Below are 14,101 nucleotides of genomic sequence, written 5' to 3'. Positions count from 1 at the left end.
GTTGATTTTAATGTAAGAATTGCTATATTAATTAATTAGTTAGATTGTTTATAATATAACCAGCAATACTTCCATATATTGAGGATTATGTAACATTAGTAAATACTTAAGTTTCTAATTGGGTAAAACTTTTAAAAAATCAAATGCATTATAAAGCAATTATTATTTAAAACGTATAGCTGCTATCTAGCAGCACAGCATAAATAGTACCCAAAATAGAAAATGCAGCCTCTGTAAAATGCTTAATATATATACTAATTGTACGTACCTTTAATACAAAGTATAATATAATATTGTATAGTTGATTGGATAATTGTTTAAATACAGTGTTTTAATAGATTTTCCGACACTGTACTAAAAGTTCATGTGGAACATAATGGAATCTTCCAGTTATTTTTATACTCAATATATTAACTGTATAACTTTTAATAGTGGTTGTCTTTACAATTACAATCGGTGGTTAATTCAATTAAGTACGATTGAGAGTTACCAGTAAAGTATGGTAACTATGAATAAGACCATGGGCTTATAGTTGGCTACTATTAAAAGTTATACAGTGTTTCAATATTAGCATATACATACAATCTGAATAGTATCAAATTTACTAATTAATTAATAGTGCACACTTTACATTACACACTGTTAATTTTATCAGAGCCCTTTTTAAAACTCGAATGTATAAAAATACCAGGAGTAACACACCCCGAAAATGTTTATAAAATAATAGTTTTTCTCTGTACAGTTTAGCAACAGGCTCTACTAAAAGACAATGTGAAACGAGTGATATAGGCCTACTACTACATAACAAAAGCTGTTAAAATGTTTTAAAATAGAAATAAAGATATGACTACCTTATTAAAATAATAAAAACACTTACTATGTACGACTACATATATCTAGGAAAAAATATAAACAACAAAATGGATCAAATATATACTATAAGCTGAGCTATAAAACTAATATTTAAACTAAACAACGAAGAAAACAGTTTGAAAAATATAATGAAATTGTCAAAGGCTCAATACTGTGTAACACTGTACAAGCAAACACTATAACACCTGTGTACCTCTACCAATATGAACGTTTGAGACGTTTAAATACATTTATTTTTATACTGTGTTTTTCTCATTTTGGAGATCTAGACAGTATTATGAAATGGCAAAAAAATAATACTGATGAAATACAACATTTTATCCTGGTATTTGAACCTTGACCTTGTAAATAGCGCAACTGGCGTACAGAAAAAAACTTAAACATATAACATGAATAAGTAAAGTAAAAAAAAAATGATAAAGCATTTTACAGTTATCTTTATACTTTTCATTCAAAGCATGATTTCAGAAATATTTAAGAGAAACTGAAGAATTTATCTAAAGCTCTGTTAACATTATCAAACTTTATGTGAGAAAAAATGTTATGTGCCCATATATGGACATGATGATGTCATATCACTACCATATTTGGGCATATTACAATGATAGTGTAGACAGAGCTTATGAACTTAGTGGTCTTTAATTTGGGATGGCATGCTTAAAACAGCATTTTATGTATATCATATTCACCTTTGCTTGCATGCATGTTTTGTTTTTGTTTTGCTAATATTCCTACCGTTTAAAAACTGGCATGAAAAGCATGAATGTATTTGATTCAATCATAACATGAATTACAGTTTAAATGTTAAGTATTTCGTAAAAGATCTAAAAAAAAAAAAAAAATGATACAACGCAAGTAAGTAAAAGAAAATCAAATTCAAACTAAAATGATGAGATGTATACAAAAAAACACCGGTATTCATAATTTAAATGTCTATAACAGTAACATTTAACTACATCATAATCTCAACATTGTAACATTTTTTGGTAAAATATCACCGGCAAAAGCCAAATCTCAACTTCTAAATTCAATCAACAACAATTAAAACGTCAAATATTAGATTTTTTCTTGAAAATTTAAATCAAGAAATAGTACATGGTATATAGTTGAATATATTAGTTTTAAAGCAATATTTTAAATTATCATTTTATAGATGGTTATTGGAAAATTGCCTAACCTTTCAGCTATGAAAGGAAAGAATACATAATTGTAAATCATATAATATATATATTTATATAAAACTAAAAATCTAAGACTGGATTACCAGCCATGCTGTTAGCTTTTATAGTTCATTGGAGTCTAATCTTCTTTTCATGTTATGTAATAATACAGTCAACCTTCTCATAACTGATTGGAGCATTGATTTGTGATAACATAATAATTAATATTCTGGATTTATAAAGTGCCTAATGTTGTGAAACCTCTACAGTAAAGTTAGCGGGAAAATGGCAAAATCAGCACTGTGGTCATGTTAAAGAGTTGTCAAAACAATATAGATTATCTGATAAAAATCCTAGAAAGTAGGAAGCTTTTTGCCATTTTTCCCTTGAAACATTCCCCATATGGAAACATATTCCCATAATGCAGCTAGTTATCAGGTATCCAGTTGTACACCTGGGTGGGTGGAGAGAGGCTTTAAAGATGTATTGTCCCCCTGAAAAAATAATTCTTAACAATTTTGTTGTTGAATAGTCCATTGTAATGTAACATAATAGTTATCCACTTTAATCAAAGATTGGATCGAAAAAAAATGTATTTACCTAAAAAAAGAACAATGTAATTGTCAGCAAAACACGGTCAAATTGGCTGCCAGCCAATGGATTTTTGGTTGAATTTAACCATTTAATTTGTCATTTTACAAGTGAAAATATTATTTTGTTTGTTTTTTTTTCTATGAAAGTGATAACTTTATTTAAACTACAAAATAACATATTCAAAGTCTGATTTAATTAATCTTCATTTTTCATGTTTTTGGGGGACAATACATCTTTAAATTATGCATTGTATTATTAGTGTATATACACCCAAAAAAGTTAAAATACGTATGTATGTAATAACAGATTGCAAGTTTTCGTCTGGACCTAGAAACAACCAAATTTGGTCAAACGACTTGACAAAAAAGAACCTCAACAAAAGTACTTCCACATATTAAAATGTTGTTTTGAAATCAAAAGCTCCTTATATAGCAAACACTGTGAAAGAGTAAGGCGTTGACTGTATTATTAAATGAATGATGAATACTGAGCTTAGTATACTGCAAATATAGCACAATTTGTAGTATTAGGAATATCTATATAATCTCTATGGGCCCGTTTCTGCTGCCAACCCAAAATATACCGTATAAATATACCGTATAAATATACCGTATATGAAATTCGTGCACCGTTTCCGCTGCACATACTTCGTGGGTGGGTTGTAAAAAAGTTGGCTTTCATTACCCAAAATGCATTTCGTGAGACGGAAGTATGGATTGACCTAGAGTCTCGTGTAGTGAGGTTACATGACAGCATTGCTTTCTATTTTAAATCTAATGAGCAGAAGTGGCAACGAATTTACACCGCACATACAAGCACAATCTAGAAATGTCACTATAAATAAACTCTGTTATTCAAATTGAGTTTATATTATGCTATATTATCCTATATTGCCGTTTTAATTTCCATTTTCTATTATACAGTATTTTACCATGATTTTACATCACGTTGTTGTCGTGTAAGAACATTCGATTTATGGTAATTAAAATCTCGGTATCTCTTCTGTTGCCATGCAGTCTCCCCCCCAACCTTCGCTTCCCCCCACAATTGAATTGCAAAAAAAGTGATTTGTTCGGTCCACAGTGACATTTTGATCTGTTGCTTGCTTTTACACGTGTGTTTCAACTTTCAATGCAGCAGAAAAACCAAAACAAACGCGTCGCGCTCTGTTAGTTTTTGACCTCGTGTCACGAGTCGGGTCACATTTACGGTATATTTTGAGTGCAGCAGAAATGGGGTACGAAATATACGGTATATTTTGGAATATACCGTATAATATCCACAAACGATGGGGATATTTATACGGTATATATACCGCATATATATACGGTATATTTTTTATGAGACCCATTTCTGCTGCCAAAAAATATACCGTATATAAAATATACCGTATATATACGGTATATTTTTGGCAGCAGAAACGGGGCCTATGAAAAAGGAAATCTGTGTTTAAATTTATCGCTATAATAACCACTGTCTGAGAATTGTTGTTGATAATTTTTTTTTTTACCACATGATCAGTGTTCAACTTCTACCACACAGCTGTAAGAAAATAGTTATAATTCAGTTAATATTTAAATGACATGATACAACTATTTCTCTACATATTAGATGTTGATTGCATGAGGTAGTCCGACAGTCTAAAGCTCTGTCTACACTATCAAACTAGTTTGACAAAATAAGTATGATGTGCTTAAACATGGTAGTGATATACCTAAATATTGTAGTGATATACCCAAATATGCTAGTGATATGACATCATCATGTCCATATATGAGCACATCACACTTTTTGTCACATAAAGTTTGATAGTGTAGACAGAGCTCAACATGTTCAAGAGGGGCAGGTAACACCAGACGATTCAGCAAAAACAAAAACACTTATATAGGACATAGATATATATGAAAATAACCGAAAATAAGAAAACATTTAACACAATTATGAAGAGGTAAGAATGTGATATATATGATGTGACAATAATAAGCATGTTTGATATGAAAGACAAGGATAGAGTCGAGTCTTACCTTGAATGACTCCTGGTTGGTGAGTGACAATGGTTGGTGTTGTAGTCATGGGTACATTAACAAATGTAGCAGAAGGATGTAGGGCTTCATTAGCCGCATGTGCATTGGTCACCATGGTGTAGCCAGGCCCCATGGGTGGAGGTGCTTGATAAACTGGTGGTGATGCGGGTGAACTGAGCACAGGCGTTGTGCTGGGGGACTCACCGCCTGCAATTTAAGAGCCATTCAAAGTCAAAATGTAATACCAAGTTAAAGGCCCATTTACATTAGGACGATAATGATAAAAAAGGTAAACATACATTTTTCTCACATAAAACACAAGAAATTAGAAAAGCTTTTATGCTTGAACTATATGATAACAATTTATGCTGAATAATATTGTTTAAAATCCAATCAAATGACGTCATGATCCGAAATCATTGTATTGTCACAATATTATTTCCCGTACTAATCATGACGTCATTTGATTGGATTTTAAAATATTATTTTATCAAAGTCAGCATAGATGGTTATCCTATAGTTCTAGGTTAAAAACTGTTTACATTTCATTTATTTTATATAGAAAATATTTATCTATTTATCGATATTGTCTAAATGATTATATTTAGTTTAAATTTTGCATCAGAAAAATCACAGTATTTTGCTAAAATCTGAGTTAAAAAATATACTATAAATATTCCTAGAGCTGACCAGAATTGAACTAGCCATAAAATTTCTTCAAAGGAACATAAAATTATCTTTATTTTGGAGAATTATCATACTTAAAACATTACTTCAACTCTTATCTACTCGCTTTTGACTTTGCATGGCTTAAGCAAATTTGTTTGCCAACAGGCCTACCTAAACAGAGGGTAATCACAAATATTTGAGGAGCAGTGTTATAAAGCAGTCTGGTATTTGGAAAACATGAATGAAATGCAACTGGCGGCATGACATGTACGGAAAGCATACTATGAAATGTATTCAACTATTTTGGATGAAACAAGAACGTGTTCTACATTAAAGATATATTGTCCCCCTAAAAAAAATTGTTTTTCCCTTCCAAATTTGTTGTTGAATATGCCATTTTAATTTCACATAATATTTATTAAATTGGCTGCCAGACAATGGGTTTTTGGTTGAATTTAACCATTTATTTTATTATATTTTATAAGTGAACAAATGAATTGTTTTTTTTTTATAGAAGTTAGCTTGCAAAAACACCCATAAAAACCTGCAAAATGGACTATTCAAAGTCTGATTTTATTAATCTTCATTTTTCATGTTTTTGGGAGACAATACATCTTTAAACATTAAAAAGAACTGAGACACATTTAGGTAATTTTCATAAGGTAAAATATTTAGCAATAAAGATTGAGTTGAACAATTGAGATAAAATCACCGTTTTTAATACAATTAGATCCACATAGTACTTACACAACCACCCCACCCCCACATTTTTTTAAAACATAAAATATGGCATAGTAATATTGACAATGACAATAACCATAAGCACCGTTTTGTAGAACATTTACTATTGTTTTACCTCATGAAAAAGCCTAAATATTCTAGAAACTTCAAGACGCATTCTATATCACAAACCATAATGGATTAAAACATACTTTCTGGAACTGGAACTCCTAGTTGCAAACAAGCAAATTCTGCAGCTAATTTCTTGGCAATTTCCACAGATTCACATATTTTAGTAGGTGTTATTCCCTGTGGGAAATGTGGTTGAAGAGCTGGAATTGTTACCTATGATGGGAAATAACAAAGTGCAAGATTAAATTGACATTTATTTATGTGAGAAAACACAAGGGATGGTCCACAAATATATCCTATTTCACCTTGTATAATGCATCCCATCTTTATGCGACAAATGTGATATGCCTCATATGGACATGATGATGCCATATCACTACCATATTTGAACATGACACTTTTTTTTGTCAAACTAGTTTGATAGTGTAGACAGAGCTTTAAATTATGTGCATGGGATTATATTAGGTCGAATACAGTATTGTACTGACATAGTAACTCTGTATAAACCCCACTCCTACTTTAGCTTTAATTATGCCCAAAGAATAATTTGTTTAAAATATTTACTTTAAATACAAATCTTTGGACCTCATCCTGGCCTGTTGTGGAAAGGAGGGTATATGTTGGAGAACCATAATTGCTTTTCATGCAATATTCTTCAAGTACCTATAAATAAGAAAATTGCAAGAAAAACATCAGTATATGATTAACTACAATTTCATTTATTATTGTGGTTATTAAAAAAACAAATTTAAGATTAAATTTAATGTATGTACATAGAAAATACAAAAATTTAACTATATAAAATTTATGAACAATTGCACACAAGAACATCAAATATAAAAATGTAATCTAAATGTAAAAGAATATAAAATTGAGTAAGATATATAACACAATGTACTGTAGCCATTGTATTAATATAATAATATTATATAATAGTTAGTGAATGATTAAAACAGACACATGCAAAATTAATGAAAAAAATAAAAGTAAAGATACAGAGTACAAAATTGTTATTGGTGGTTTATTTATAAAACTATGGCATGCATGATATAGCGGAGATACTCTGGCCAAGCTTTTGTTTAGTGGCGGTAGAGAAAGAAGATGTTAAATTACCATCTTCTTCGTCTACTGTCCCGAAACGAAAACCTCACTTAAGCTTTACACTATCAAACTATTTTGACGAAAAAAGTGTGATGTCCCCAAATATGGTAATGATATAACATCATCACATTTTGTTGTCACATAAAAAGTTTGATAGTGTAGACAGAGCTTTATAGGAACTATGGAACAATTTACAAAGTAGATGGAAGTTAAGTGAAGTGCTATAGGTTGTGTCCACACGTAGATAGTACCTGTAAAGTAGATTTTTCAGGCTTCAATGTTACTGGATTGGTAGGAGTCAGCTGCATGCCAGGCATAATATCAAAAACTCTTGGCTAAGTAGCATACACAATGTAAACAATGTATTAGTAGAGGTTAACTAAAAACAATGCAAAATAACTCATACACAAAGGTTAAAATAATATTAATAGATAAAGTATTTAGCCAAACTTGACATAGTAGTACTATGCTAATTATATATTTTCTCTTTTTAAAGTAAAAAAAAAAGTAAATATTTTATTCATGTTTACCATTTGATTTATTTTTGGGCAAATAAAAGAAAAAAGGAGACAAATTGTAAAGGGTAATCAATTTTATTTTAAATTATCATTAAGTAAAAGCTAGATAGCGTTAAGTTAAAAAAAGCAAGTATGGACGAACTTGTTATCACAAAGCATAAATTTCACTACTACAATTTAGTGGGAGTCATTATTAATATTACAATATAGGCCCTATGTTACTGTATAGGCCTTTTCACACAGAACTTCGGCAATATTGCGGTAAGCAAGCCGGCGTTATTGCCGGTCTAAACCCATTCACACAGAAGGTAATATTACGGTAATTTTACCGTCTTCTGTGTGAAAGGCCACAGTGGAAAGGCGCAATTTTAAAGATTACGGTCTTCATAAAATAGAGGTCGCACTTTTTGAGAAAAAAAATGGCGGGCACCTGCCGCCGGCGACAAAACATGCCATGCGCGCACATGTTTGCTGATGTTGTTTTGTGTCCGTCGTTAAGTTTTTTTTATTTACGATGCATAAAATCTATATTTTTGCCCAACACCACTCCGTGCTAATAACTGCCCGATCGTGATGGCCATTCTACAGAAACAAAATCTATTAGGCCTACAAATAGACGCGAATTTAATTATCAGAAGCTGTTATGAGCTAGCACCGGGAGCGCGCACCGCCGGAGGATGTTCCTGCTAGAACTATGCTAACTAGGGCCTAGGCTTACATACGTTACAGCAAGTTAAATAATCTTTGGACCTGTTATATTTTTATTATTATTGGCCGTATTCTTCCATTGTATTATTTACAAACTAACCTAAAAATATATATATATAATGGATATAATCTAATAATTTGGCCTAAAGTAATTGCCACAGTCTTTCTCAATCAAGGAAAATGTCCCGAATTTATCCTTGCTTCACTGCGTAAGCAGGCGTTATATCGTGGACTCTTTCACACAGATAAGGCTTACGACCGTGACGGTAATATTACCGCAATTTTACTAGGTCCAGAGGCGGTCTAACGGAAGCCGGCATTAAGGGGTTTTTACCCTTTCACACATAAGCCGGCGTTCGCGAATTACCGCAATATTACCGTCTTACAGCTCTGTATGAAAGGGGCTTATGATAGGCATACAGTTTTATAATTAGATTAGCTATTTGTAATAATAACGAAAATAAATATATATACCAAAATATTTGCTAGTTAATGTTATAATTATATTATATTGTTAAATGAAAAATGAATTAACTTTTATTAGCTTCAAAAAATATTTATTAAATTAATATTCTACGAATATTAAAATGTTTACCTCTTGTGGTTTTTTATCAAATCTGTATCCACCTCTTCCGACATAACCATAAGCTCTGGTACCACCAGCACCACGCATACCTGCTGCCCCACGACCCCTTCCTCTTGTACCGCCAGTTGCTACCTTAGGAACGTTGGTGTATGTGGCTCCCCTAGCTGCATAGCTGTGTAAAAAACGTTTACTTTAATATGTTTTATCTATAAAGAGAACACTGGTTCTTTTTTACATCAATATTTCGGACATCAAATAGACAAAATGCTCAATGAACTTATCTTCTTCTACCATGGCTCTCCACTGGGAGAGAACAGGTAGCCGATTTAGGCATGAAATAGACAGTTTTTAATATGGTTTGGATCAAACAATTTGGAATATTCACTTACTTAGTGTATTGAAGTTGTGGTTGATATGGTTGGTGTTGAGGAGGTCCTGCATTGACTGGAGCATAGGCTTGATGGGCTTCATAGTAAGGTGCAATGTTTGAATTGTATCCCTGGTTTTGATTGTAGGCACTTCGAACTGTTCCCCGTGTCATGCGTTGTTGAAAGTTGTTACGATCAACTGGTTTAGCAAGAACTACTTCAATTTGGGATCCATCAATAAATTCACCTATTATTAAATATTCACCAAATTATAAATAACTCTTTAGAAGTACAGGCTCTTCTATATTCATACTTTTTTTCAATGAGCTATCCGTGAGTATGAAAAACCGTTTACAAAATGATGCATAACCGCAACGCAATACTACAAGCTTTTATTTAAGTGGAAACAAATTAACTTGGCATAATATAATAATTAATGCAATGCTGTAGGTTAATATATATATGCAAAGTTTGATTTAAAATAAATGTAAACCAAATAGATATTTAATATACTAACCATTCATAGAGTCTAAGGTTTCTAAAGCGTCTTCTCTTGTTCTGAAGTGAACAAATGCAAAATCCCTGAGTTTCTTTACCCTTTCCACCGATCCCTCCTTGTTTCTATTGAACTCCTTTTCGAGTGTTTCTTCTGTTGTGTTTAACATTAGGTTTCTCACATATAAAATTTTAACCTAAAAAAAAGCAACAAATTTAAATAAATTAAACAGACTATAACACTAAGCATCTACGTGGCAGAATATTTTAGTTTATTTTAGCTGTTTAAAGGATTTAATACATTTTGATAGGGTGGCAAATTATATAAATTTATTTACGGGTATTATTTTGTTTAACTAATTATAAAATGTTTTGTAATAAGTATAAAGTTTAATATGAAAATATATAAAAAAAAATTAAATCATCATTAATTATCATTTGATTGACATTTTGATGTTAAATTAATTTTTGTTCCATTTATAATTAACCATATTTCGGCTAGTTTCAATACTAGTGCCACATGTACAACATGCGTTTGTACTTTGGCCCTTATTGGATAATCTGTAACATATTTAATAGTGGTATACTCTTTCCATCTGATTAGCAAATATATTTGTTTGTTCTGCTATAAAGATATCATGATAAATGGCATATTTTATCTCTCATGTTGATTATCAATTAAACCTCCCACAATAAGTGACCTCACTCGGGTCTACTAGTAAGTAAAGTGTTTGATGTTTAAAGCTAAATCTACCAACAAAATATATAATTAATAAAAAAATGTTGTACTTTAAATGTTAGTTTTCCAGATGATTAAAGATCATAATATATAATTTATTTTGTTTTCTTGAAATGAAATAAAATAAATATCAATATATCAATATTGTTCCCTGAAAAAATATTTTTTCTTTTCAAATGTTTTTGTTGAATATGCAATGATTTGATTACTTTTCATCTTTTATGTTTTTTGGGGACAATACTTTTTTCCCCTAAAATGTTCTTATTTTAAATATGACGTTTGGTAAAACTGAATATTTACTTTATATATTTAAAAATGTATTAATTACATTTGATTAATATTATAATTATTAAATTTATTTCTCAATAGAGAAATGAATTTACATTTCAGGTTAACCTATTAACATTCAAATATCTTGCTAATACTGCATTAGTCACCATAAATCCTGTCTATAAATGCTAAACACTTGTATAACAACCACTCTATGTAAATAAAGGAACGATTCAAGTTTGTTTGCAATTGGTTTAAGACCAACACTACTCCATGGTTTAGCGATGCCGAAACACATGCAGATGTAAATGACAGAGAAAAATTTCATTTTAAAATATAACATTTTATAGCATAATAATAGAAAATGTATGGCATGGTTGATTAATAATAGAAGTTCACTGTTTGTCTAAAAATGGTTTGAGCAATACATGAAAATCTATAATTTAATACAAAAAAAATAGCAGTAGTTTGAAATTTAATCAATACATAAATAAATATTTAGATTATACAAGTATAATTAACAGATTTAGATTTGTTTTCTTCTTTGAAGATATTTATATTTTTAATAAATATTATACTATTATTAATAAAGACTATAATAAAAAAAATGTGTATGTTTGATGTCGAGATTTAGATTTTTTTCCTTAGGCTTGTAAATATTTATATTTTTTTAATTAATCATATTATTCCCAAAAGAAACCTTTTCAAAATTCAAATCACATTTAGTTAACGATTAAAGTAATTCCTTTAGATTGTGTACTTGATTTCATCCACAAAAAAAAAAAAGATGATGGTTTAGCCCAGTAAAACCAGAGGTCAGACTGATTTAGTGAGTTGTAGAGTAAAGGTTGTTATTAGTACAAAATTATAGTTTACTACGTCTAACCATATTTGTAATTAATTATTAAATAACAAAATAATTACATTTGGTGAACATTGTATAATATTCTGATCAGAATATGAATTTCCAAGAAATAAAATGTTGAAACTGAAATCTAATTGGTGGTGCATAAATAGTGTGTAAAAGTTGTTCTTTCATTTGTGGTTTACAGTATCTTAGATGTGGTTAGACATAGCCGATATTTATAATTACAACAAAAGATAATTGAATAGATTGTAGTTAATCCTAATTTTAGTAAATAAACATTGTTGCTGAAACCACATGTGAAAAGTTTGAAATTAATAATGGCTGATGTTGCAATTCAACATGTTGTCATACCTGTTCTGTGTTTGCTGTGTGAAACCACATTAAGATTTTGAGTGTTTAACTACCTTTTGTTAAAGTTCAATAGACGGCAATGAATCGGTAAAGTATTAAAGATTATTTATGGTAATTCTTAATATGGGGTTACAAACAAAACAAACTAAATTGTCCTTAGGAACTATTGGTGTTTTTAAATCTTGGGGCACTATCTTTTATGAAATTGTAACTAATAATTCATTTGAAATAAGTTTTTTATTCGACCATCCCATATATTTTAATTAAGGCAAGACCATTCAAATAAGTACCATTTAAAAGCACTGCACTAACCTCATATGAAAATGAGTGTAGGTAGGCCTATTCATTGCATTTTTTTTAGTGAACACTGAAAATCATGCAACATAGCCTGCCTAAGTGAGTGAGTGGCCGAGCGGTTAAGACAGTGGAACCGTAATCACGTAGCCATAACATCGGCAGGGGTTCGAGGCTCACTCACTCCATGGTTCTGGTGGTAGAACGAGTCTTCTCGGATAAGGACTATAAACCGTAGGGCCAGTGTACACATCTAACTCGTGTGCACTTTAAAGAACCTAGTACCTCTGGGCTTTAAGGCCATCCCCTGCTTTCCATGCTTATTTTCTTGTCTAGTCTTGTATTTTTATATTTAATGTTTCTCTTTTTATTTCATTTACATTATTCTGTTTTATTTATTTGTACTGTATTTGGAAAGCAATAAATATTACTTACTTACTTACTTACCCCGGTGTATTAGTACATCACAGCCACTGATCACCAACTGGGCCCTCTGGGAGACCAGTCTTTGACTGAAGAGGTTACCCAGTATAAATATAAATTTCAATTCAATTCAATAGGGGTAGCGAAATAATACACTAGGCCTAGTACAAAATCATGAAGTATTAATAAAATGGTTACCGTTCTCATGATATCCTCATCGACATCCTGTTCTGGTTCTGCCCAATCCACCATGATTTGATGTCCCCAAAGTTGAATTCTTCCAGGTATCAGCTTTCTTCTGGCCATTGCTGCAGCTCTATGGTTCTCGTATTCTACGAAAGCAAATCCCCGATTTTTTGTCTTGTCTACAGCACTTGGATAGACGATAACATCAACGACATCTTCAGTTACTTTCTTCATTTCGGATAAGATTTCTTCACGCTTTTTATTCTTTGGTATTCCGCCAACAAATAAGCGACAGTTATCTACACTACCACAAACACCAAGATATCGACCTTTTCTAATTTCATAATTATTTAATTGCTTGATGGCTTTCTTAGCATCTTCTTTGTTTGTGAACATGACAAATGCATAACCACGGTTGTTTCCACTGAAATCCATCATCAATCGAAGTTCATAAATTCTACCAATTTTCATGAAAACTGGCACAAGTTCATCTTCAAATAAATCACGGGGGATCTTACCCACAAATACTTCGCAACCTTTTGAGGGAGTTGGAACATCTGCTCCCCAATCAGGAGGTGGTCCACCGAATTTCCTCTGACCATTTTCTTGAATTATGTTGTAGCCGGTGCTCTCCATAAGCTCAAGAAGAGCAGTTTCGTTTCTGGCACCGGCAATGCCCTCGGGGGCAGCAGCTGATTTAGAGGATTCCATCATGATCTGGTTTGATTGGTAATTCATCTGGTTGTAAGAAATCTACAAAATCATTTCGTTAAATACTAACTAATACTAACCACCTTATCTCCTTATCGATGGACTTTGAATCTCTACAATGTCTACTAGCTTATACAAACAACTAGGCCCAGTCTACCGTAGCGGCGCAGTGTTACACAATCATCGACAATCTAATCTAGCCTCTCTTGCCTAGCTAGCTAGGGTGGGTCGGGTGGTAAATCACGGGGCCGGGAAGATGAAGTGCGGGCGGCGAGAGTGTGTAGAGCTAGCTGAGAGAGAGGGGAGAGAAC

General features: G+C 31.6%; 1 protein-coding gene across 1 annotated transcript; it reads right to left on the bottom strand.

Annotated features, from left to right (window-relative positions):
- Nucleotides 1–4,051: 4,051 nt before the first annotated feature.
- Nucleotides 4,052–13,790, bottom strand: LOC140054353 (probable RNA-binding protein 46). Its single transcript, XM_072099313.1, has 8 exons — nt 13,092–13,790; nt 9,971–10,145; nt 9,475–9,700; nt 9,095–9,257; nt 6,737–6,835; nt 6,253–6,385; nt 4,652–4,858; nt 4,052–4,169 (listed from the first exon to the last, which is right to left on the bottom strand). The coding sequence occupies exons 1-8, from the start codon at nt 13,788–13,790 to the stop codon at nt 4,159–4,161; spliced, it is 1,713 nt and encodes a 570-aa protein (XP_071955414.1). The 3' UTR covers nt 4,052–4,158.
- Nucleotides 13,791–14,101: the final 311 nt, after the last annotated feature.

Source organism: Antedon mediterranea, chromosome 7, assembly GCF_964355755.1.
Source record: "Antedon mediterranea chromosome 7, ecAntMedi1.1, whole genome shotgun sequence".
In the NCBI taxonomy this organism is placed as follows: Eukaryota; Metazoa; Echinodermata; class Crinoidea; order Comatulida; family Antedonidae; genus Antedon; species Antedon mediterranea.
This window is presented reverse-complemented; position numbering and strand designations above follow the sequence as displayed.